Source organism: Sinohyriopsis cumingii, chromosome 2, assembly GCF_028554795.1.
Source record: "Sinohyriopsis cumingii isolate HCF-2022 chromosome 2, ASM2855479v2, whole genome shotgun sequence".
NCBI lineage: Eukaryota > Metazoa > Mollusca > Bivalvia > Unionida > Unionidae > Sinohyriopsis > Sinohyriopsis cumingii.
This window is the reverse complement of record NC_142962.1, coordinates 28,724,947-28,748,834: the sequence shown is the minus strand read 5'-3', so window position 1 is coordinate 28,748,834 and position 23,888 is coordinate 28,724,947. Positions and strand designations below refer to the sequence as shown.

The following is a 23,888-nucleotide window of genomic DNA, read 5'->3' as shown; positions in this document are numbered from 1 at the left end:
ATTTTTGACCAGTTTACAGAAGTACCAGTTGCATGAATACAAACAGTCTATGTGTAATCAGTATAGAAAACACTTCCCACTATTGTGTTTGCTTATAATAAATTCTCACAGGATTTATGTACACATGGATACTGAAATAGTGACCCATAACTTAAGATACAGTATGTAACAATATCTTCGTAGTGCCTATATATATATATATATATATATATATATATATATATATATATATATATATATATATATATATATATATATATATATATATCAAAAAGAGAGTTTATAGTGTTTCAGAGTGGACAGAATTTTGGAACATTAAAAAAGAAAATTGTTATAAAATTGTTATATCCAAATTCGTAATTTGTTTATCTTTCAATATGTTTATGTACTTGTCCATGTTAATGATGCTGGACATACATGTAGTAAACAATTTATACTGGTATGACTACTGTCAGAACTCATATATAGTGGTAAATTTTTTCTCTCAAAAAACAACAAATTTGCATACATACACACACACACAGAAACGCATACACATACACATACATACATACATGTTATCATGAAGAAAACCAAAAGACAAATCTTAAAGTTTACCATCCATTGAAGGTATTATCATGCAGTACATGCACATGTATCAGCCAATGAATCAAAAAGATCACTTTTATGTGAAAGCATCTCTTTTTCTGCAATAATGTAATGACTAGTAAATTAGTACTTTAATTAATTAATTAATAAATTAGTCCTTAGTATTTTGGATGAAAAGAAATTCTGAATTGTCGTCTGTTTTCTATTATTCTGAAAATACTTACTCAAGTGTTTATTCCAAAAATAAATGTTTGACTGGTCTTTCAATTTTATCTCACCAAAGCCAAAGGACAACCGATTTTTAATACAAGTTTTGAAAGCCATCATGGATCTCTTTATTACCTATGGCACTTCAAAAAATATTTGGCCTATTCTTTCCAGATTACAACATATAGGTATGGTAATCAATTAACAACTTGTGTACATATGCTAGCCTAAATTTCATTACTCAACAGCACATCACTTGCACCAGTTGTAATGACCAGAACAGTTCTGGGATACCCAGCTGACTGTTTCTGTAATGCATGGATTAAATGCATGAAAATACTGGGGGTTTTCTTCAATTGTGTTTAAAAATCTGTTAATTTTCAAAAGTGGTAGATTTCAACTACAAAATGGTATATATTGTAGACAGCCAAGAAATAAACTGCATTTTTGTCCTACCACCGATAGAATCACATGTATGTTAAAGCCAAGTGAGCACTAATTATAGGTAACCAAGGCAACCTGTTCCATGCTTTGCTTTGTACACATAGCCTACAGCTTTCAATATTAGTATGGTTAGTAGACAATTTTAATAATGGTTAATGGGCATGCATGGGGATACATATTAATAATTTACTGGTCTTTGAACAACTTGAAAATAAAATGCTGCATTTCACCAGCATACTCAAATTTTTCTCTGGCACATTAGATTTATCTTTGACAAACCCAATGAGCATTTCATTTAGAATACAGAAAGGGCATGATCTGAAAGGAGTGGGGCCCTGGGAATCAGGCTGTCAGAAAGCAATGACTGCCACTGTTTATCAGTCTTCAGCAGATCAGGTGATAGAAACTATACAATTTTGATACATTTTTCAGGTGAACCACACAAATCAAAATAAGGCTGCAACATTTACTAAAATGTTTAAATGTGTACAAGACAGGTAATATCCAAAAATATGCTGTAAAATTTAACCAATTCGATACTCAACCTTTCCCCAATCTGCATTGTAAGCTTACACCTGACAATTATTTATTAGCAAGCCACTGATAATGTACCTGCCAACCTCACTCATCTTGATGGCCAACCTTGTTCTACTTGCATGCCAACCTTAATTATTTGCATAGATATTTTACCTCTTATTACCAAATCAACCGTTTCAAATGTACAAGGTTGCATATGACTGGTTCCTCACTGCTGATGGAACATCTGATTATCCATTTGAGAAGCCCAGTAGTTTGTAATAGTGACAGAAAGAAGGGTCATATTACAGTAAGTAAATGAATTTACAAAATTGTCAAACATCTGGTCTGAGGTAATATGTTGTACAGGTTGCTGACAAGTCCTTCAATCAACCATAATTCGACAAGAATGGTAGTAAGAAATGCAAGTGCTTATCTAAATACAATTGACATGTGCACTTGTGTCTTGTGGACAAATCTATCTGCACTAAAGTGCAGTTTTTTAATGACAATGTGTTTGTGGGATCAGTCTCCAAACCACCCATCAATACAAAAATAGGTATGGGCCTGATTTATCGAAATAAATAATGCCCATTTCTGATTCAGAGATCTGGAAGATAGCTTCAAACATTTTAAAATTACAGATTCATTGACCTGACATCTGTGGATGTTTATAACATAAAATTCACAGATGTGTATTTCTCTTAGTGCATAATGTAACCATGGGAACATACAGACATTACAGTATATGTATTCACTTTGTATGGGCTTTTCTATGTACAGTCATTAAATTAACTTCCGACAATCTATCAATGTGTATTCAAGACACATACATGTATAAGGTGGATATAAATTACCTTTAACTAAATCTGTTATTTCATTCAACAAGATTTCAACACCCAAAGAGAATGCATCAGTGATTTAAGGTTATGACTGCAATTTCTTCACATTTTTATTAAAAGTTTGTGTCAACTCCGTCTTTTTTCATAGGATGTACGCAGTCAAATCGATCATAAAAATTTGCCTGTATTAAGCAATCACCTGTCATAAACAACCAACATTTTAATATCCCTTCCATAAAATTGTGGGATTCAACCTGTATTATGCAGAGATCTATTTTGAAGATAAATTTTTTTCTTGTTTTCCAGACTGGTTAAAACAGGTTGGACCATAAGTCCTAGTTTCCATCTATTGACTGCAATCACATACATTGTCTTAAACCCCATACATTCCATATATACTCACTTATAAGTTGAGTCAAACTGCAAACAACAAGATCCTGATCTGCCATAGCATAATGTGTCCACAGATCAGGGTCTATGTTGTTTGTTCTATTGATTAGTCCTAATAAACTGCACAGACTCAGATCTGCCAGCATATTATGTACCAGCAGATGTAGGTCTGTGCAGTTTGTTGTTGTTGTTGTTGTTGTTGTTGTTGTGAGGTTTAACGCCATTTTTCAGCACATGATAGGCTATGCATGGGGCCAGTATTAATGGTGGAGGGAGAACCCGGGAAAACCCACTGACCCATGAGAAGTTACTGGCAAGCTTTCTCACATACCCACACTGGCTAAATCCTAGACTCGAACCCATGCAGACAGAGGTGAAATGGCAGTGATCCGTAATGGAGAGCACTTTAGACCACTCAGCCACTCGTGGCCCCCCTGTGCAGTTTGTAGTTGGATTCGTCTTATAAGCTATAATATGTGGCATTACACCTTTTTATTCAGGACAAAACTTTCACCTGAGCTTAAATGTTTCTTTTAGAACATCAACCTTAGTTTCATTCTAATGTTATTCTCATATTCCCTATATAATGACAATGATCCTAATTAATATGTGACAAACACATACTTCATGATAGATTCATCCAATCTTTGCAAAACTTGGCAAATCTTTATTTTCAAAATACTTTTCAATATACAGATAAGCTAGTTGTCAAAAAAGGTTTGCACCCCATTTTAACTAGCCTTAAGCTGTGTCAAATAGCCTTAAGCTGTGTAAAGTAGCCTTTAGATGTGTTAAGTAGCCTTTAGCTGTGTCAAGTAGCCTTAAGCTGTGCCAAGTTGCCTTTATCTTTGTAGAGTAGCCTTTAGCTGTGTCAGGAGCCTTTAGCTGTGTCAAGTAGCCTTAAGCTGTGTCAAGCAGCCTTAAGCTGTGTCAATTAGTCTTTAGCTGTGTTAAATAGCCTTAAGCTGTGTTAAGTAGCCTTAAGCTGTGTCAAGTTGCTTTTAGCTGTGTCAAGTAGCCTTAAGCTGTGTCAAGCTGCCTTCAGCTGTGTCAAGATGCCTTTAGGTCTGTCAAGTAGTCTTTAGCTGTGTTAAGTAGCCTGTTGTTGTGTTAAGTAGCCTTTCATTGTGTCAAGTTGCCTTCAGCTGTGTCAAAAAGCCTTTAGCTGTGTTAAGTAGCCTTTAGCTATGTTAAGTAGCCTTTAGCTATGTTAAGTAGCCTTAAGCTGTGTCAAGTTGCCTTTAGCTGTGTCAAGTAGCCTTTAGCTGCATTAAGTAGCCTTTAGCTATGTTAAGTAGTCTTAAGCTGTGTCAAGTTGCCTTAGGCTGTGTCAAGTTGCCTTTAGCTGTGTCAAGTTGCCTTTAGCTGTGTCAAGTTGTCTTTAGCTGTGTTAAGTAGCCTTTAGCTATGTTAAGTAGCATTAAGCTGTGTCAAGTTGCCTTTAGCTGTATCAAGTTGCCTTTAGCTGTGTCAAGTAGCCTTTAGCTGCATTAAGTAGCCTTTTGCTATGTCAAGTATCTTTTAGCTGTGTCAAGTTGCCTTTAGCTGTGTCAAGTTGCCTTTAGCTATGTTAAGTAGCCTTTAGCTGTGTTAAGTAGCCTTAAGCTGTGTCAAGTTGGCTTTAGCTATGCTAAGTAACTTTTAGCTGTGTCAAGTTGGCTTTAGCTGTGTCAAGTTGGCTTTAGCTGTGCTAAGTAGCTTTTAGCTGTGTCAAGTTGGCTTTAGCTGTGCTAAGTAGCCTTATGCTTTTTAAACTGAATTTAGCCATATTAACTTGCCTTGTGCACTCTTAAACTTAGTTTATTTGCGTTAACTTACCTCTAAAAATAAAAACATTGATGTATCTGCTAAATTATTATCAGATGATTATATGTATGCCTAGAAAGACAGAATCAAGTACCACCATGACATTTGCTGCTCTGCTGTAATTCATTCATATTGGATAATCATTTTAGTGTAACAAAAAGAATATTCCCATGAGTATCATTTTTAGTTTCTCCTATATTTACTTAGACAAAACTCCATGAAGATTGATTCAAAAGAATGAACAAGTTTAACAATGACTCATAGGTTAATTTCCTTATCCTTTGTACAGGATGACGTATGTAGCTGCTTCTAATGTAACCTAACTCTTTAAAAAAGCCAGAATCTATTAAAGAACTATAAAGGAAATGATTGTGACCCATTTAAGAAATGCAAAATTGTCCTTATTTTAATATGTAAAATAGACTGAATATGCATATTGTAAAATTGTCCAAAGTGTAACATGTACGATATATTAGTTATACAAAATGCAGAATTACCATTTTAACATATAAGAAAGACTGGCTATGCATAATCTAGAAGTACCCTCATTTTAACATGTAAGATAGACTGGTTATGCATAATCTAGAAGTACCCTCATTTTAACATGTAAGATAGACTGGTTATGCATAATCTAGAATTATCTCAATTTAAAATGTAAGATAGACTGGTTATGCATAATCTAGAAGTACCCTCATTTTAACATGTAAGATAGACTGGCTATGCATAATCTAGAAGTACCCTCATTTTAACATATAAGATGGACTGGCTATGCATAATCTAGAAGTACCCTCATTTTAACATAAAAGAAAGACTGGCTAAGCATAATCTAGAAGTACCCTCATTTTAACATGTAAGATGGACTGGCTAAGCATAATCTAGAAGTACCCTCGTTTTAACATGTAAGATAGACTGGTTATACATAATGTAGAATTGTCTTAAGTGTAACATGTAAGAAAATTGTTAATGGAGAGTATTATAATAAGTACAACCTATTTATTGGTGAGTGGTGACATTGCAAAAATCAGCCATGACCCTTTGCAAAATATAGTCATGACTGTTGCAAAATACAGTTATGAGCCACTGCAAAATATGGTCATGACCCACTGCAAAATAGTCTTGACCCACTGCAAAATATGGTCATGACCCATTGCAAAATACAGTCATGACCCACTGCAGTCATGACCCACTGCAGTCATGACCCACTGCAAAATACAGTCATGACCCACTGCAAAATACAGTCATGAACCACTGCAAAATATGGTCATGACCCACTGCAAAATACAGTCATGACCCACTGCAAAATACAGTCATGACCCACTGCAATCATGACCCACTGCAAAATACAGTCATGACCCACTGCAAAATATGGTCATGACCTACTGCAAAATACAGTCATGACCCACTGCAAAATACAGTCATGACCCACTGCAAAATACCCAGCATAAGTCACTTGAAGGGATTAATGTTCTATTGGTGGGAAAGAAAAAGAACTGGCATATCCAGAGGCGCTGAAAACCCTCAAAGTGGACTCAGTGCCCTATCAATGATTCAGGCATGGTGATAGGACTGACAGGACTGAAGTGTACATGTGTTAAATGAGCTAATAAGAGTTTCATCATGGACGTTCTTCACTCTCTCAGAACCAGACGATGAAAGAGTAGTTTTCAAGGTCAAGTTTGCCCATGATAAACAGTAACCTTCAAGATGAATATGTTCAGTACAATTTATGACTGTACATAGAATAGTGGCATAGAAACCAAGCTGAATGCATAAACTTAACAAATCCAGAAGTGTGAATAGTAGGTCACTGTGATCAACCTTTGCCTGTGTTGAGTAGTACCCTACAATGTAAATATATTCAGTTTCTTCATTGTACATATGCAAAAAAAAACAATGTTAACAATGATAGTATCAGAAAAAGTGATCCGTAAGAATTGCAGGTGAGACAAAAATGAACAATTTATCCCACACCCCAACCCAGATGGATATGACACATAGGTCCCGCTAAGATTTTTAAAACTAGGAGTCTAGGACTCCTATTTTGGGAAAAATAGGAGTCAAATCAGCAAAAGTGACAGTCCTCTTCCAGAAGCATATTGGGCATACCTGAAGTGGCTAAATTTCTGGATGAGAAGAACCAATGGTTGCCATTGAGTTTAATTTTCTAAATTTGTTTTCTTTCACACAATGACATATAGCTCTTGTTTGTCCAATAGAGTGAGACTGAATTAAGTCAGGCCAAGGAAAGGTATTATTTCATTCATTAAGCCAGGCATCAGTAGCACTCTCCTGAATCTCACTACAATCTTAGTCGATTTGCCATTTAACCATTTAAAGTTGCAACAGCATTTTGTCTAAGTCTCAATGTATCTTGATTTTGAAGTCAGATGCACTACTTATTCGGCTACACCCTGGAAATGAACACAATAATGAAAGCTAAAGTTGTTCATTTGATGTGCTCTTACAATGATCACATGTACATCACAGGGTCTTTCTGCCTCTGAATTCAGTGATTATACACAGCATATTTTCCCACCACTCAGCAACAAGTTGATGTCTTGGAACTTTCCACCCAGCTGATGTCTTGGAACTTTCCACCCAATTGTTGTCTTGGAACTTTCCACCCAGTTAATGTCTTGAACTTTCCACCCAGTTGATGTCTTGGAACTTTCCACCCAGCTGATGTCTCATGTTCTTCTGATGTACTCTTACAATGACAACATGTACATTTGGGAATCTTTCAGTCAGTGAATTCTCGAATTGTAATTATCAGCACAGCTAAAATGACCAACTGACCAACATAATTTCCCATTCAGCAGGTAGTGTAAGTAGGACTGGCAAGCCTCTGAATTTGCCGTCCAGCTACTGTATGAGTATGGAGGACTCCTGCAAATGTGATTTTCTACATCGTAGATTTAAAAAATTGCATCCATATACACCTGATTTAGCATTTCCGAGATCACTGTGACAATTACTATGAGTAAGTATATTAATCATAGGCTGATTTGTCACACTAATTATGATGACTAATATAATAACCAATGGTTGTTTTGATGTACTAATTATGATGACTACGTATACAAGCAGATTATGACAATGATGAAGCTGGGGAAACAAAATGTGTTAATTAATGAGTTAAAAACAAAACTTCCTAAAGTGTGAATTCAGGCCAAGTTAAGTGAGGGTTCCCTTTGTACCCTTTGTACCCTTTGTATGGGATTAATCCCATTAAAAGGGTATTTAGAATGTCGATGCCGACTGTCACCTGGCTAGATGCTGACCCCAATACCAACAGTGACACATGCTGGGCTAGCTCTATGTGGACTCAAATGCCCAAACTAACATTGATGCTGGGCTAGCTATATGCAGACTCAAATGCCCAAACTAACATTGATGCTGGGCTAGCTATATGCAGACTCAAATGCCCAAACTAACATTGATGCTGGGCTAGTTATTTGCAGACTCAAATGCCCAAACTAACATTGATGCTGGGCTACCTATATGCAGACTCAAATGCCCAAACTAACATTGATGCTGGGCTAGCTATATGCAGACTCAAATGCCCAAACTAACATTGATGCTGGGCTAGCTATATGCAGACTCAAATGCCCAAACTAACATTGATGCTGGGCTAGCTATATGCAGACTCAAATGCCCAAACTAACATTGATGCTGGGCTAGCTATATGCAGACTCAAATGCCCAAACTAACATTGATGCTGGGCTAGCTATATGCAGACTCAAATGCCCAAACTAACATTGATGCTGGGCTACCTATATGCAGACTCAAATGCCCAAACTAACATCGATGCTGGGCTAGGTAGGTGAAAGGTTTATCTCAACTTCTATATTATATGATTTATGACATGTACTACTTCACTATTTTCATTTAAAATTACCATTTATCCATTTCCGAATACAAGTGTGTGTGTGTGTGTGTATATATATATATATATATATATATATATATATATATATATATATATATATATATATATTCACACACCACTCACTTATCACTTATGTTAAATGACCAGTATTTTAGGTTGAATGATCATTCATACTGAGCTGAATGCTCATGTAGAGGTAAGTAAAGCCATTTATAGTGTTTCGTGTACCTGTCATCAATTTAGTCCACCAAAATTACAGGTAGGAATAAAGATAAACCTTCATTACAATTGGAAGCTACAGTACATAGCCCTGAGATTATAATAGCTCCAATTTGTGAATACTGAAACAATTAAAAAAAGATGTATTTTTAGATTGGCCACAACAATGACATGCATACAATGTATGAAATCATTAGCTACCACATGTATATGCAATTACCTACATAGCTGCATTCCATTTGGTTAATTATTTGAATTCTGCAGCAAGTTAAAACCATGCCATACATGTATAGTAGTTCCAACATTATATATGTTGTATAGCATGATAAATTACAAACCTTTATATATTCATAGAAATAATAACAAGCTTTCTTAAAAAAGAAGTCTTAAGTAAAACTCTGCTTCAGTCATTTAATCTAATCTATTAGTATTACCATTGTAGTAAAAACTGCTTCAGTCATTTAAACTAATCTATTAGTATTACCATTGTATTTAATCTATTAGAAATAACACTGTAGTAAAAATTCCTTCAGTCATTTAAACTATTAGAAATAACACACAAACAATGTAATGATTCTCAAAATCTTACATTTTTGTATAGCAGTAGTCATTATCTTAAGAAAATCCTAGGAAAAAATTCAAATTAAAGTTCTATGCTGAAAGTTTAGTATAATATTTAAGTGAATTTAATTCTGCAACTAAATTTTCTAAAATCACTGAAAACTTTATGACCAGCAGTCAATGAGAAGGGTTTTCACAATGCAACTTTGCTTTATCTTCAAGTCATGTACAATTTCAACAGAAGCAGACGACATCTTCCGGCTAATGTTCCACACTAATAATTGTTGATATCAAAGAAATGTCCAAACAGAAGCAATATGATGTAATAGAAAGTGTTACATGTATTATATGTATTAGATCAGGATACCAAAATATGACTAAGAAACCAATCTCTGAATGCTAATGAATAACTTGAATAGCATGTTGTATACCGAAGTAGTAAAATACCTTAATTTAAAGACTGCAAGTCCATTAAGAGTGCAAGAGAATCTAATTCAAATGATCAAAAATTACATTATCATCTTCTGTGTTGCACACTATGCAGTACTATGCTATAGTAAGGAGGCCAAAACACACTGAAACAAAAATACTGACAGATGTTAGCACGTGAACCAAATGCCCCCCCCACAAAAAAAAAAATGGGGGCCATAATCATAAATATGCTACAAATATTATGTATTTTTTATGTGACTACACATACAAAGTTTGGTCTGAATTTTGTTATTATTGACCTTTGACCCCTATGGCGAGACTTCACGGGAAGGAGCCAGTAAGAAAACTATTTTTAAACATGGTAACGATGTTGACAAGTTACTATACCATGGTTGTCGAAGTTACAACATAAACAGAAATAGAGGGTGCAATATTCTTGTTCCTGGTGCTACAGCGATGAACTAAATCAATCAACTGATAAATGTATGTGTGTTTAGTGGTGGAATTTTGTCAAACCTATATGACATGCTATCTTGCATTTTACAACATTTTCAAAAACTTGTACACAAAACTTTCACACAAATAAACAGTGAAAATCAAGAAAATGCAAGTAAAGGAAGGATCATGGTCCAGCTTACTGAAAACAGAATAGACATTCATATATACTGAAAGCAAAGAATGCAATAATTACCGTAGGCCGTTTCCATTCAAATTTTACTGGTGGATTCCTGCTATAGTACAAGGACCGGTCATTGGCAGGAAAGTCTGCATCCTCATACATTATCCCCTTACGTAGACAATCCATACGAATCTGATCAAATGTACTGGACCCACGATGAAATCTGGAAAAGAAGTAATAAAACTCAAGTAATAAAACTGGGCAATCAGAAACTTTGTTTTGACAAGGAAAAGATTCCATGCTTGTACAGTAAGTATATGAATCAGTTTAATATACAGATAGCAAATGGTCTAGCATCAGCACTTTTTTAATTGTAACTAAACTCTTATTAGCTCATTCCATACTTGTACACTTCAGTGAAGAACATCCCTTATACTATGGAAAAAAATGGTCCAATGACCTCCACTAACCATACTCTGGAATCAACATCCCAATGTCTTCCTATAGCCACACTCTGGAATTGACAACCCAATGTCATCCCAATCTCATCCTCTAATTATACTATGGAAGAGACAACCCAATGTCATCCTATAACCATGTTCTGGAATCGACAAACGAATTTTATCATAAAACCATGCTCTGGAATCGACAACCCAATGTCTTCCTATAACCATACTCTGGAATTGACAACCCAATGTCACCCAGTGTCTTTCTATAACCATACTCTGGAATCAATAACCCAATGTCTTCCTATAACCATACTCTGGAATCAATAACCCAATGTCTTCCTATAACCATACTCTGGAATTGGCAACTCAATGTCTTTCTATAACCATATTCTGGAAATGACAACTAAATGTCTTCTGATCACCATGCTATGGAATCGACAACTCAATGTCTTTCTATAACCATACTCTGGAATCGACAACTCAATGTCTTCCTATAACCATACTCTGGAATCAATAACCCAATGTCTTCCTATAACCATACTCTGGAATTGGCAACTCAATGTCTTTCTATAACCATATTCTGGAAATGACAACTAAATGTCTTCCAATAACCATGCTACGGAATCGACAACTCAATGTCTTCCTATAACCATACTCTGGAATCGACAACTCAATGTCTTCCTATAACCATACTCTGGAATCGACAACTCAATGTCTTCCTAGAACCATACTCTGGAATTGACAACTCAATGTCTTTCTATAATCATACTCTGGAATCAACAACTCAATGTCTTCCTATAACCATACTCTGGAATCAACAACTCAGTGTCTTTCTATAAACATACTCTGGAATCGACAATTCAATGTCTTTCTATAACTATACTCTGGAATTGACAACTCAATGTCTTTCTATAACCATACTCTGGAATCGACAACCTAATGTCTTCCTATAACCATAATCTGGAATCAATAACCCAGTGTGATCCACTAACCATACTCTGGAATCGATAACCCAATGGCTTCCTATAATCATACTCTGGAAATGACAACTAAATTTCTTCCGATCACAAAGCTATGGAATCAACAACCCAATGTCTTCCTATAACCATACTCCAGAAATGACAACCCAGTCTCATCCTCTAACTATACTCTGGAAAGATAGCCCAATCATGTTTACTATTACTCCACTATTATTCATAAAGTATTTCTGGGGCAATTTCATGGTGGTTACAAACCATGAACAAACAATAACACCCCCATGCAATCAATACTACATCTGTGGAGTCAATAACACCTATATGCAATTAATAACACCCCTATGCAATCAATATTACCTCTATGCAATCAATAACACCTCTATGCAACCAATAGCATCTCTATGCAATCAATAACACCTGTATGCAACCAATAGCATCCCTATGCAATCAATAACACTCATATGCAATCAATATTACCTCTATGCAATCAATAACACCTCTATGGAATCAATAACACCCCTATGCAATCAATAACACCTCTATGTATTCAGTAATAATTATATGTAATCAATAACACTTCTATGGAACCAATAACACCTCTATGCAATCAATAATGGTTTGGTGAACTAAAATTCATATTTGACTAAGTGAAATTCAAGCAAATAGCCCAATTATTAAACAGAAAAAAAGAACAAATACTTTAATTCAGAGACCATTTTCTATACATCATTCTAACCAAGTAACAGGGTGAAAATTTGGATTGTTGTACCCACTTTCCCAGCAAGAAGGTCAAAATCCAAATGCCCCCAATAGAGTGGTGTCATGTCTGGTTTGATTTTTCACAAGGATAAGCAAATGAAAAAAATTATCTGAGCCTGGATGCACACCCAAGTGATGGAGGGTGCTGGGAAACTAGAATCTTGCAGTTACAAGACACATTTCCATGTTTATGTGTTGTGACCCCCAGCCCCAAGTTTGAGGTTCAAAATGATCAAATCTTACAGCATAGGATGTATACAAGGGTCATTGTTTGCTCCAAAACCAGCAACCCACTCTTCACTGGCCTACATGACAGGGCCATTGTTAGATGCAAAATCTGCAACCCACTCTTCACTGGCCTACATGAAAGGGCCATTGTTACATGCAAAATCTGCAACCCACTCTTCACTGGCCTACATGAAAGGGCCATTGTTAGATGCAAAATCTGCAATCCACTCTTCATTGGCAATACATGAAAGGGCTATTGTTAGATGCAAAATCTGCAACCCACTTTTCACTGGCTTACATGAAAGAGCCATTGTTTGCTCCAAAATATGCAACCCACTTTTCACTGGCTTACATGAAAGAGCCATTGTTTGCTCCAAAATCTGCAACCCACTTTTCACTGGCCTACATGAAAGGGCCATTGTTACATGCAAAACTAACAATCCACTTTTCACTGGCCTACATGAAAGGGTCATTGTTAGCTGTAAAATCTGCAACCCACTTTTCACTGGCAATACATGAAAGGGCCATTGTTAGACGTAAAATCTGCAACTCACTTTTCACAGGCCTACATGAAAGGGCCATTGTTAGATGCAAAATCTGCAACCCACTTTTCACTGGCTTACATGAAAGAGCCATTGTTTGCTCCAAAATATGCAACCCACTTTTCACTGGCTTACATGAAAGAGCCATTGTTTGCTCCAAAATCTGCAACCCACTTTTCACTGGCCTACATGAAAGGGCCATTGTTACATGCAAAACTAACAATCCACTTTTCACTGGCCTACATGAAAGGGTCATTGTTAGCTGTAAAATCTGCAACCCACTTTTCACTGGCATACATGAAATGGCCATTGTTAGACGCAAAATCTGCAACTCACTTTTCACAGGCCTACATGAAAGGGCCATTGTTAGATGCAAAATGTGCAACCCACTTTTCACTGGTCTACATGAAAGGGCCATTGTTAGATGCAAAATCTGCAACCCACTTTTCACTGGCAATACATGAAAGGGCTATTGTTAGATGCAAAATCTGCAACTCACTTTTCACTGGCCTACATGAAAGAGCCATTGTTAGATGCAAAATCTGCAACCCACTTTTCACTGGCCTACATGAAAGGGCCATTGTTAGATGCAAAATCTGCAATCCACTCTTCATTGGCAATACATGAAAGGGCTATTGTTAGATGCAAAATCTGCAACCCACTCTTCACTGGCCTACATGAAAGGGCCATTGTTAGATGCAAAATCTGCAATCCACTCTTCATTGGCAATACATGAAAGGGCTATTGTTAGATGCAAAATCTGCAACCCACTTTTCACTGGCTTACATGAAAGAGCCATTGTTTGCTCCAAAATATGCAACCCACTTTTCACTGGCTTACATGAAAGAGCAATTGTTTGCTCCAAAATCTGCAACCCACTTTTCACTGGCCTACATGAAAGGGCCATTGTTACATGCAAAACTAACAATCCACTTTTCACTGGCCTACATGAAAGGGTCATTGTTAGCTGTAAAATCTGCAACCCACTTTTCACTGGCAATACATGAAAGGGCCATTGTTAGACGTAAAATCTGCAACTCACTTTTCACAGGCCTACATGAAAGGGCCATTGTTAGATGCAAAATCTGCAACCCACTTTTCACTGGCTTACATGAAAGAGCCATTGTTTGCTCCAAAATATGCAACCCACTTTTCACTGGCTTACATGAAAGAGCCATTGTTTGCTCCAAAATCTGCAACCCACTTTTCACTGGCCTACATGAAAGGGCCATTGTTACATGCAAAACTAACAATCCACTTTTCACTGGCCTACATGAAAGGGTCATTGTTAGCTGTAAAATCTGCAACCCACTTTTCACTGGCATACATGAAATGGCCATTGTTAGACGCAAAATCTGCAACTCACTTTTCACAGGCCTACATGAAAGGGCCATTGTTAGATGCAAAATGTGCAACCCACTTTTCACTGGTCTACATGAAAGGGCCATTGTTAGATGCAAAATCTGCAACCCACTTTTCACTGGCAATACATGAAAGGGCTATTGTTAGATGCAAAATCTGCAACTCACTTTTCACTGGCCTACATGAAAGAGCCATTGTTAGATGCAAAATCTGCAACCCACTTTTCACTGGTCTACATGAAAGAGCCATTGTTAGGTGCAAAATCTGCAACCCACTTTTCACTGGCAATACATAGAAAGGGCTATTGTTAGATGCAAAATCTGCAACCTACTCTTCACTGGCCTACATGAAATAGCCATTGTTAGATGCAAAATCTGCAACCCACTTTTCAATGTCTTACTTGAAAGGGCCATTTTTAGATGCAAAGTCTGTAACCCACTTTTCACTGGTCTACATGAAAGGGCCATTGTTAGATGCAAAATCTGCAACCCACTTTTCACTGGCAAAACATGAAAGGGCTATTGTTAGATGCAAAATCTGCAACCCACTTTTCACTGGCCTACATGAAAGAGCCATTGTTAGATGCAAAATCTGTAACCCACTTTTCACTGGCCTGCATGAAAAGGCCATTGTTAGATGCAAAACCAGCAACCCACTTTTCACTGGCTTGCATGAGAAAAAAAAATGCAACTCAATATTTACTGCCTTGCATGCAAAAACAAATACAAATGCGTTACAAAAAAGTGTATGTATTCAAATTTACATGGAAATGCCTGCAGAGCTGCTGGAAAATATCTAACTTTTACATTTCATCTTTTCATCAATCCTTTCATAAATGGATTGTACAGGTTAAGCATGTTTAATTCCTTTGGAATATTATTCCATAAAAGTGAACCTAACGAAAGCTTCTTTCAAAAAATTCATTTCGGGGGTGTTGGTAATCTCTAGTTATTTGACACAATGGCCTTCAAATAATTAGGGGTATGTATATGGTCTAGATGGTGAAGACAATCAGAAACTGACTTGTTTGACATTGTACATGTCATTTTTGCTTTTCTGACAAATATAAGTGGATGTACATGTATACATCATCTTCGCTAGCCAAGATTCTGATAACCCTATCTACACCTTCGCAGATCAAACAGCTATACCGGTGCTTTGTCCTAGCAACATCTATGGGATTTCATGTGTTACCTCCCTTAGTATATAATGCCAACTAACCAATAGTGTGGTGCATTGCACATCCACTGAAAACGGTAGGGACAATTGACCTAAAAAGGATACTTTGTAAGTTTAACATCGAACATATGACTACATACCAGAGGGAAACCATTAAAGGTGTAATTGAGTGAAATGTATTTGTGCAAACATGGACAGACTCTGGAAAATTGCTTATGAACAGTCCATTCAAGTTGTGTGCTCCACTTGTCTCAATCACGCAGGAATGGCATTCAATTTTGAACAGATTAATTTTGATTGGATGTGGTGGCTTGCCGCAGCATACAATGAAATTCAACGACACGAAGCAAGGAAATATCTGCCTGATATGCCAAGGTGTAGATAGCGTTATTAAACCTGAAGCACAGAAATATCTGCTCGATATGCCAAGGTGTAGATAGGGTTATCAGACTTGAAGCACAGAAATATCTGCTTGGTATGCCAAGGTGGAGATAGGGTTATCACACCTGAAGCAAGGAAATATCTGCTTGATATGCAAAGGTGTAGATAAGGTTATCAGACCTGCAGCACAGAAATATCTGCTCAATATGCCAAGGTGTAAATAGGGTTATCAGACTTGAAGCACAGAAATATCTGCTTGGTATGCCAAGGTGGAGATAGGGTTATCACACCTGAAGCAAGGAAATATCTGCTTGATATGCCAAGGTGTAGATAGGGTTATCAGACCTGAAGCACAGAAATATCTGCTTGGTATGCCAAGGTGTAGATAGAGTTATCAGAACCTTGACTAGCAAAGTCGTGTATAAATAAAATTATCTGCTTTCTCATCACTTAAATAATGTTCAAAGCAGTATCAAGTACAGCTTACCTAGCTCTTTTCTGCCATTTAACAGTTCTGAAGGTTCATAGTTGCAGAATTAGCCCCATAAAAAATGCAAGAGTCAAAATATTAATGAACACTCTTCAGTAGAGCATAATGCAATGTTTTAAAAGGAATGTTATTATTTCACCATGACTTAAGTTAGTTTAGTGATAGGTACATTCATGTTCTCTTTGAGATTTTTTGTGTCTAATGAATTTGTATCATCTGCATACATGTCAACTGTCTTAAGAGTATATTTTACAATTAGACACAAGTTCCTGAGACAAGTGTATTACACTTGTCTGATGAGTATATTCTACAGTTAGAGACAAGTCTTTGAGACACATAACTACACCTGTCTGATGATTATATTCTACAATTAGAGACAAGTCTTTGAGACATATTAGTACACTTATCTGATGAGTATAATCTAGTTAGATACAAGTCCTTAAGACATTAGTACACTTGTCTGATGAGCATTTTCTACAATTAGAGACAAGTTCTTGAGACATATTAATGCACTTGTCTGATATTCTACAATTAGAGACTTGTGGCAATCAAATAAATGATGGGTTTTTGTTGTTGTTGTGATGGTGATATGCTATAATTCAAACATGTAACATTTGTGTTTGCTGCAGTGATGGATTTTCAGCTAAGAAGAATGTCCCAAAAAAGATAATCAAGCAGTTTTTTTTTTCTACTAATTTTAATAAGGAAGGAGTAATGGAAATAAGTATGCTGTTGACCTCATTATTAATTCCATTGGGGTCCAAAATGATAAAGTCCTATGAATTTTCCTTATTTATTTGCTAAAGGACTTCAAGAAAATTGCCACAGTTCATGTGAGGGATTTCAAAGTCTGAATCACCTGCATGCCTTTCTGAACAGAAGTCTGACTCCCCTGCATGCCTTTCAAATCAAATGTCTGACTCCCCTGCATGCCTTTCAAACCTAAAGTCTGACTCCCCTGCATGCCTTTCTGAACAGAAGTCTGACTCCCCTGCATGCCTTTCAAACCAAAAGTCTGACTCCCCTGCATGCCTTTCTGAACAGAAGTCTGACTCCCCTGCATGCCTTTCAAACCAAAAATCGGACTCACCTGCATGCTTTTCTGAACAGAAGTCTGACTCCCCTGCATGCCTTTCAAACCAAACGTCTGACTCACCTGCAAGCCTTTCAGAACAGATGTCTGACTCACCTGCAAGCCTTTCAAACCAAAAGTCTGGTTCACCTGCAAGCCTTTCAGAACAGAAGTCTAACCCACCTGCATGCCTTTCAAACAAAAAGTTTGATTCACCTGCAAGCATTTCAAACCAAAAGTCTGACTCACCTGCAAGCCTTTCAGAATAGATGTCTGATTCACCTGCAGGCCTTTCAAACCAAAAATCTGGTTCACCTGCAAGCCTTCAGAACAGAAGTCTAACCCACCTGCATGCCTTTCAAACAAAAAGTTTGATTCACCTGCAAGCATTTCAGACCAAAAGTCTTACTCACCTGCAAGCCTTTCAAACCAAACGTCTAGCGCACCTGCAAGCCTTTCTGAACAAAAGTCTTTAAGAGGCTGACTGGGAAATTCAATGGGTTTTTCAGGGTGAAACTGTGTAAGTGAAATATCATTGAAATTATCTGCCATATCATTAGGATTTCAGCGATATGATATTATTTTACTGTTACTAAATTCTTCTACCTCCAAACTCACTGAAACTTTGCAAATAGCATTTGGCTGTTTCAATTACATGTATTTTCAATGGTATTTGTATAATGTTATTGTTTTAGATAAATTATCACATTAATTTTTAAACTGAATTTTCTCTTTTGCCTGCAAACAGAAAACTTCCTCAATTAATGTGGCTTTTAAGTTATCTCTTTTTTATGGCATTTGAAATCTCAAGTACAATCCAATCATGCTATTGGGCATATTAAACTTTTCAAGATTTTATGGACACATTAAACTTTTTTAAGATTTTATGGGCAAGAAGATGTTTGGACCAACTTCAATTACATGCCATAAAATTTGCCGAAGTTCATGTTTGAAATTCACATCATTACATGTTTTGATAGATCTATTGTTTTATGAAAATAAGGTTCTTGTTTAGTTGAACATTCAACTTCTACAGGGGTAGACTTGACACAAACTGTTCCAACTTCTACAGGGGTAGACTTGACACAAATTGTTCCAACTTATACAGGGGTAGACTTGACATAAACTGTTCCAACTTCTACAGGGGTAGACTTGACACAAATTGTTCCATTGGTAACCATGGAAATCGTCTAGCCCTCCCAAGCAAGTAATACTAAATTCATTTACTTCTTACATTACAGTATTCTGAAATCACTGTTTAACAAAACAACAGAACATAAAGGGAGCTTGTCATTTCCAAGTTTTGACTAGTGGCAAGAAGACTCTAATATAAATAACTATTTAGGAATTACTTTTATTTAAGTCTACCCCATCCCCCATAGGGATGAATTGCAATTTGGAAGTTGCTCTACACATTTACAAACTATAATTTGCCAAGATATAAACTATCCTGAACAATGTAAGAGTTGTCTGTCTTAAACCATGTAGAAGTTGTCTATCCTGAACCATGTAGGAATTGCACAACAAACAAAATTCAAAATTAATACATGGTTTATACAATATGATTTAGTCTCAACAACACAACACACACACACACACACACTCATCTCTACACCATGGAGAAAAATACTAAACCTTGCTGACACCTACAAACCATGCCCAATCATGTCCTCATGTTTCCAGTCTCTATCTTAAATTTCACAGAGTACTTGTGTGACAAACAAAACTTCATGTCTGTTTGCATTGTTCCAGTTGGTAATTTTGTGTAGTTGGTTAGTGGAGTGGTTCACATACAGTATGTAATATGTTAAATAAGGATGAAATTGAATATATATTCTATACCATCATACACCCAGATCTGCTGTTGCATAATGGTCAGGCAGACTAGGGTGTATACTGTTCACTAAAAGTCAGGCCTTTCATAGTCATATGTATATTCTACACAATTGCAAATAAGGCACAGTGATGGTCATGGAAGGGTCTGGTAATGAATAACAATGATAATGAGGCTTTACTGTAGTTACTAGTGTTTTCATTTTATTTTACTTGGTTGGCACATGTAGCTTACTGAATTTGTAAGATATGGGAGCAAATATCTGATTGATCTCCCTTATACAATGTAACAAAGAACTGCAGCAATACAAAGCTAGTGCTTTACCAGCCACTACACAATTTTGATCCGTCTCTCTCTTCATGTGCTTTGTGCATTTGATGCCCTATTAACAATGCAGCTTATGTTGTACTCAGGTAATAACACTGATCAAGTGAGAATTCTCAGTTTCCAATGAGCATTAATTTGACTAATATACTGAAACAAATATTGTACATCTCCATGACTTTTATTATACAGCACTATCCATCTTACCACAGCCAATGAACATGGGAGGTGTAACCCAAAATCTGTTTGATCCAAAAATGTCCATGTCACTCCTGTTTTGTATATTAAAACTTTTACCACAATTCCCCCAACACACAATCTCTGGGACCCTAAAGCTTAACGCTTCTTACAGATGGCTATCACACAGAGAATCTAAATCTGGTACATTTCCATCTGGCAGTTCCAGTGTCAGACCTGGACAGATAGGTTGACCAAACCAGAGTTCTCACCCTGGGCCTTTTACCGTAAAGTTCCCACTACACTATTAAGTCAGCCTATACAACTTTCGAATCTTTCAGCTATATTGCACACATATGCCACATGCTTTTACATTTCCCACTATTCTTATAAAATTTGTTGTTAAATAAGAGTCTGTCACTTTATTCAAAGCTCTGTTCTTACCTCTTCTTGCATACCGAAGTAAGATAACCCCAGATAATTAATTACTCACTGACTTAGCCAATATATTTTGTACATGACTTGCCATCTGCCTGTGTATGACACAAACCCTTTAAAAAATTTAAAAAATAAAAATATACCAGGAGCCCAGCCAGTCCCATGTTGGCCAGGCCATGAAGAACAGAGATTGGTGTCACCATGTCAATTCTGTTTCAAATAGCACAATTTCCCAGAGAAAGAACATAAGAAACAGTAGATGCAGTTCAATACTCATTGGAAATCCTAATAACCTAAAGTTTTCATTGCTGTTTTCTATACTACTAAATTTTGGTTCAGATGTTCTAAGCTACCAACAGGTGAGATAGGGGGTGGAGAATCCTGAAGGTGAGACAGGGGGTGGGGAAGGTGTAATTCCTCAGATCTTATGGCAGTATAATAGTGTTGCTATGGTATGATGTTAGCAATAATTGTAGCTGTGTGTTGCTATGGTATGGTGTTAGCAATAGTTGTAACTGTGATTGTTGTCGTTAATTTCAGTAAAATTGTGTAGTCTGAGTAAGAGAAAAATAGTGGACCAGTCAAACTTTAACTTAAGTGGATGTTGCCCTCTAAACTTCTCATTTCTCTTTGTTGCCTATCCAAATAAGGAACAGTTGGACTGTTGGATTATTCCTTCATTGAAATCTGAAATATTTCTCCAACAATAAACTACTTGCAGTTGGAATGTAGGATTCAGGTAGGTTTCTTTGAAACTTTTTGTCCAAAAATAAATTTGATGTTAATTTTTTTTCAAACTGTGAATGTTTATTCTCTGCAATGAAAAGAATCAAAAGTGTGTTACGGAACAGGTGGACACTACAGGTGCTGAATTACCTTATGACAGCTAATGCAGACGGATTTTTCCTGAAAAACCTTAGATTTCATTTGTCAAGAAAACAAAAAAAGGATATAATTTATTTGAATTCAAAGACAATTAAGTTTGACATTAAATGATAATATAACTTCGGGAAATGAAGAATAATATGCAAATATATTTACTTCTTTTATTTCACTGATATTTTTTGCATTTTACAGATAACGTGTATTTGTTAAAGCATTTTATGAAATTAACACATACTTATTGCAATGCTGTCAAATATTTCTGGGGAGATAACTGAGAAGACATCACAGTATGTTAAAGTGTACACAGAGGATATTTTCATTTCCCATGTATATATATATATATATATATATATATATATATATATATATATATATATAAAGAGAGGAAGAGAGATATGGCATTTAAGCAGGAAAAGAAAAAAGCTCTTGGTATAATATACCACCTGCTATCACAGCTAAGAAGATTATATACTTGGTCTTCAGTATACTACCCCCTTTTCCTAAATTCACATCATTTTCATTAGCTAATTATATTAATATCAGCATCTTAAGAGAACTGTAAGGTTGATATGACCTAGTCTGCTGCAGTAATTCTGTCAACTATATGACCCTACAATACCACAAGGAAAGACCCTACAACACCACAAGGAAAGACCCTACAATATCAGAAGGAAAGACCCTGCCATACCACAAGGAAAGACCCTACAATACCACAAGGAAAGACCCTACAATACCACAAGGAAAGACCGATCCAGCTATGCATCACATGTTCATCATTGTTTTCAAGGTAGCATGGGGAAATAGCTTTACAGACATAAGTGGCATTGAGTCAGATGTCCTCAGCAAAAAATAATTCTGATGTCTGAAAGTTAATGCAGTTCGCATGTATTTTGGAAATACTGTATTTGTACATGTGAAAATATATTTATATATTTATCATATGTGCAAATATAGGTATTAAAAACTTAAATTATTTCACCAATATATTTATATGTATTTCACACTCAAGTATATAATAAATAACTGCAATATTCAACTGCATAAGCTATTACGTTTAGCTTGCATTACTTCTCACTCTACACGGTTACTTGTGTTACTTATAAAGCAATGAATTACCGTATAAACTATTTAAACGCTCGGATTTTTTAATTACAACCAAAGTTATGCCCTAAAGTAGATGATAACTGGTTCATAAATAATTTATAACTGACCACCATTCAAGGTAAAAGCGTCGGTGCGCCGAACTGTAAGAAAATAATCTGTCAAAGTGTTAAGCCCAAATAATAAATTAGCCAACCTGTTATGAGCATCAGTGGTATCTTTGTAACGCGGACTTCGTGAGGAGGGGCTAACTGGAGATATCTTGTCCGTTGCTACTGACATGCTGGGACCGTTATACATCGGAGCGTTGGCGTGCCCTGTCGTTAACGTCGGCGGCGCTTGCGTCGTGTGTAGATTGAGGGGCTCGTTCGCATACCCAGGGGAAGACCCAGCACCGCGTCCCCGGGGTGGCGGAGGTACCGGATTGTAGCCTCGCTCATAAGAATTCCGACCCGTATAGGCCATGTCGAATCGCGCATTTGCTACAGTCAGGCAACAAGAATGCCAAACACTTTGTGTAAATAAGAATTCATAATTGATGTTCTCTAGTAAACTGGCTATTGCGGAAGTAAGGTATTTCCACTTCGCAGTCCTTTGATCTTGTGGCTACATACCACCGAAACAAATAATAATCCTTAATTTGATTGGTGGACAATTGGAAGATTCCATGTTTACAAAGGGGTGACAAGGATTTTACAAACACCATGTACTCCCATATATCCGCCGACATTCCAGAGGTTAGTATAGGTATTTGTGGCCAATGAGTTGTAACTTTGTACCGCGCGGTAATCGATTCACAGTCATGTCAAACTGTCAGTATTAGTACAGGTTAGTACTATGAACCAGAATACTACATTGTCTGGATTGGTGATAAAGATATATGCCCGATTTGTTTGCAAGTTAAATACACTAGGGCGTAGACCAAATTCACACGGGATCTCTGAAACTCCGTGAGCAAATTAATTGTATTTTGTTCGTTTTACATTTTCTATTCATCGTATAAATTATGTCGACTATATAATAAAAAGAAAATAAAAATTGAAATAAAGGTTATAGCAGGATTTAGGTAAGATTTTCTTTGTTGACATTTTGCGAACGTTAACTTGTAAAAAAAATTTTTGTCGTTATTATTAAATTATATAGAAGAGGATCCCCTCCCCTTGATTTTGTTTATTAA

General features: G+C 36.4%; 1 protein-coding gene across 1 annotated transcript in view; it reads right to left on the bottom strand.

Moving 5' to 3' along the window:
- Positions 1 to 23,308, bottom strand: part of LOC149804534 (calpain-9-like) — a 113,716-nt gene extending 90,408 nt beyond the window's left edge. Inside the window, exons 1-2 of the mRNA XM_089941289.1 lie at positions 22,908 to 23,308; positions 10,586 to 10,736 (exon numbers count right to left, since the gene is read on the bottom strand). Of these exons, the coding sequence (XP_089797415.1) occupies positions 10,586 to 10,736; positions 22,908 to 23,176 (420 nt within the window). The 5' untranslated portion in view covers positions 23,177 to 23,308. The remainder of the gene's footprint in view (positions 1 to 10,585; positions 10,737 to 22,907) is intronic.
- Between the last annotated feature and the right edge of the window lie 580 nt (positions 23,309 to 23,888).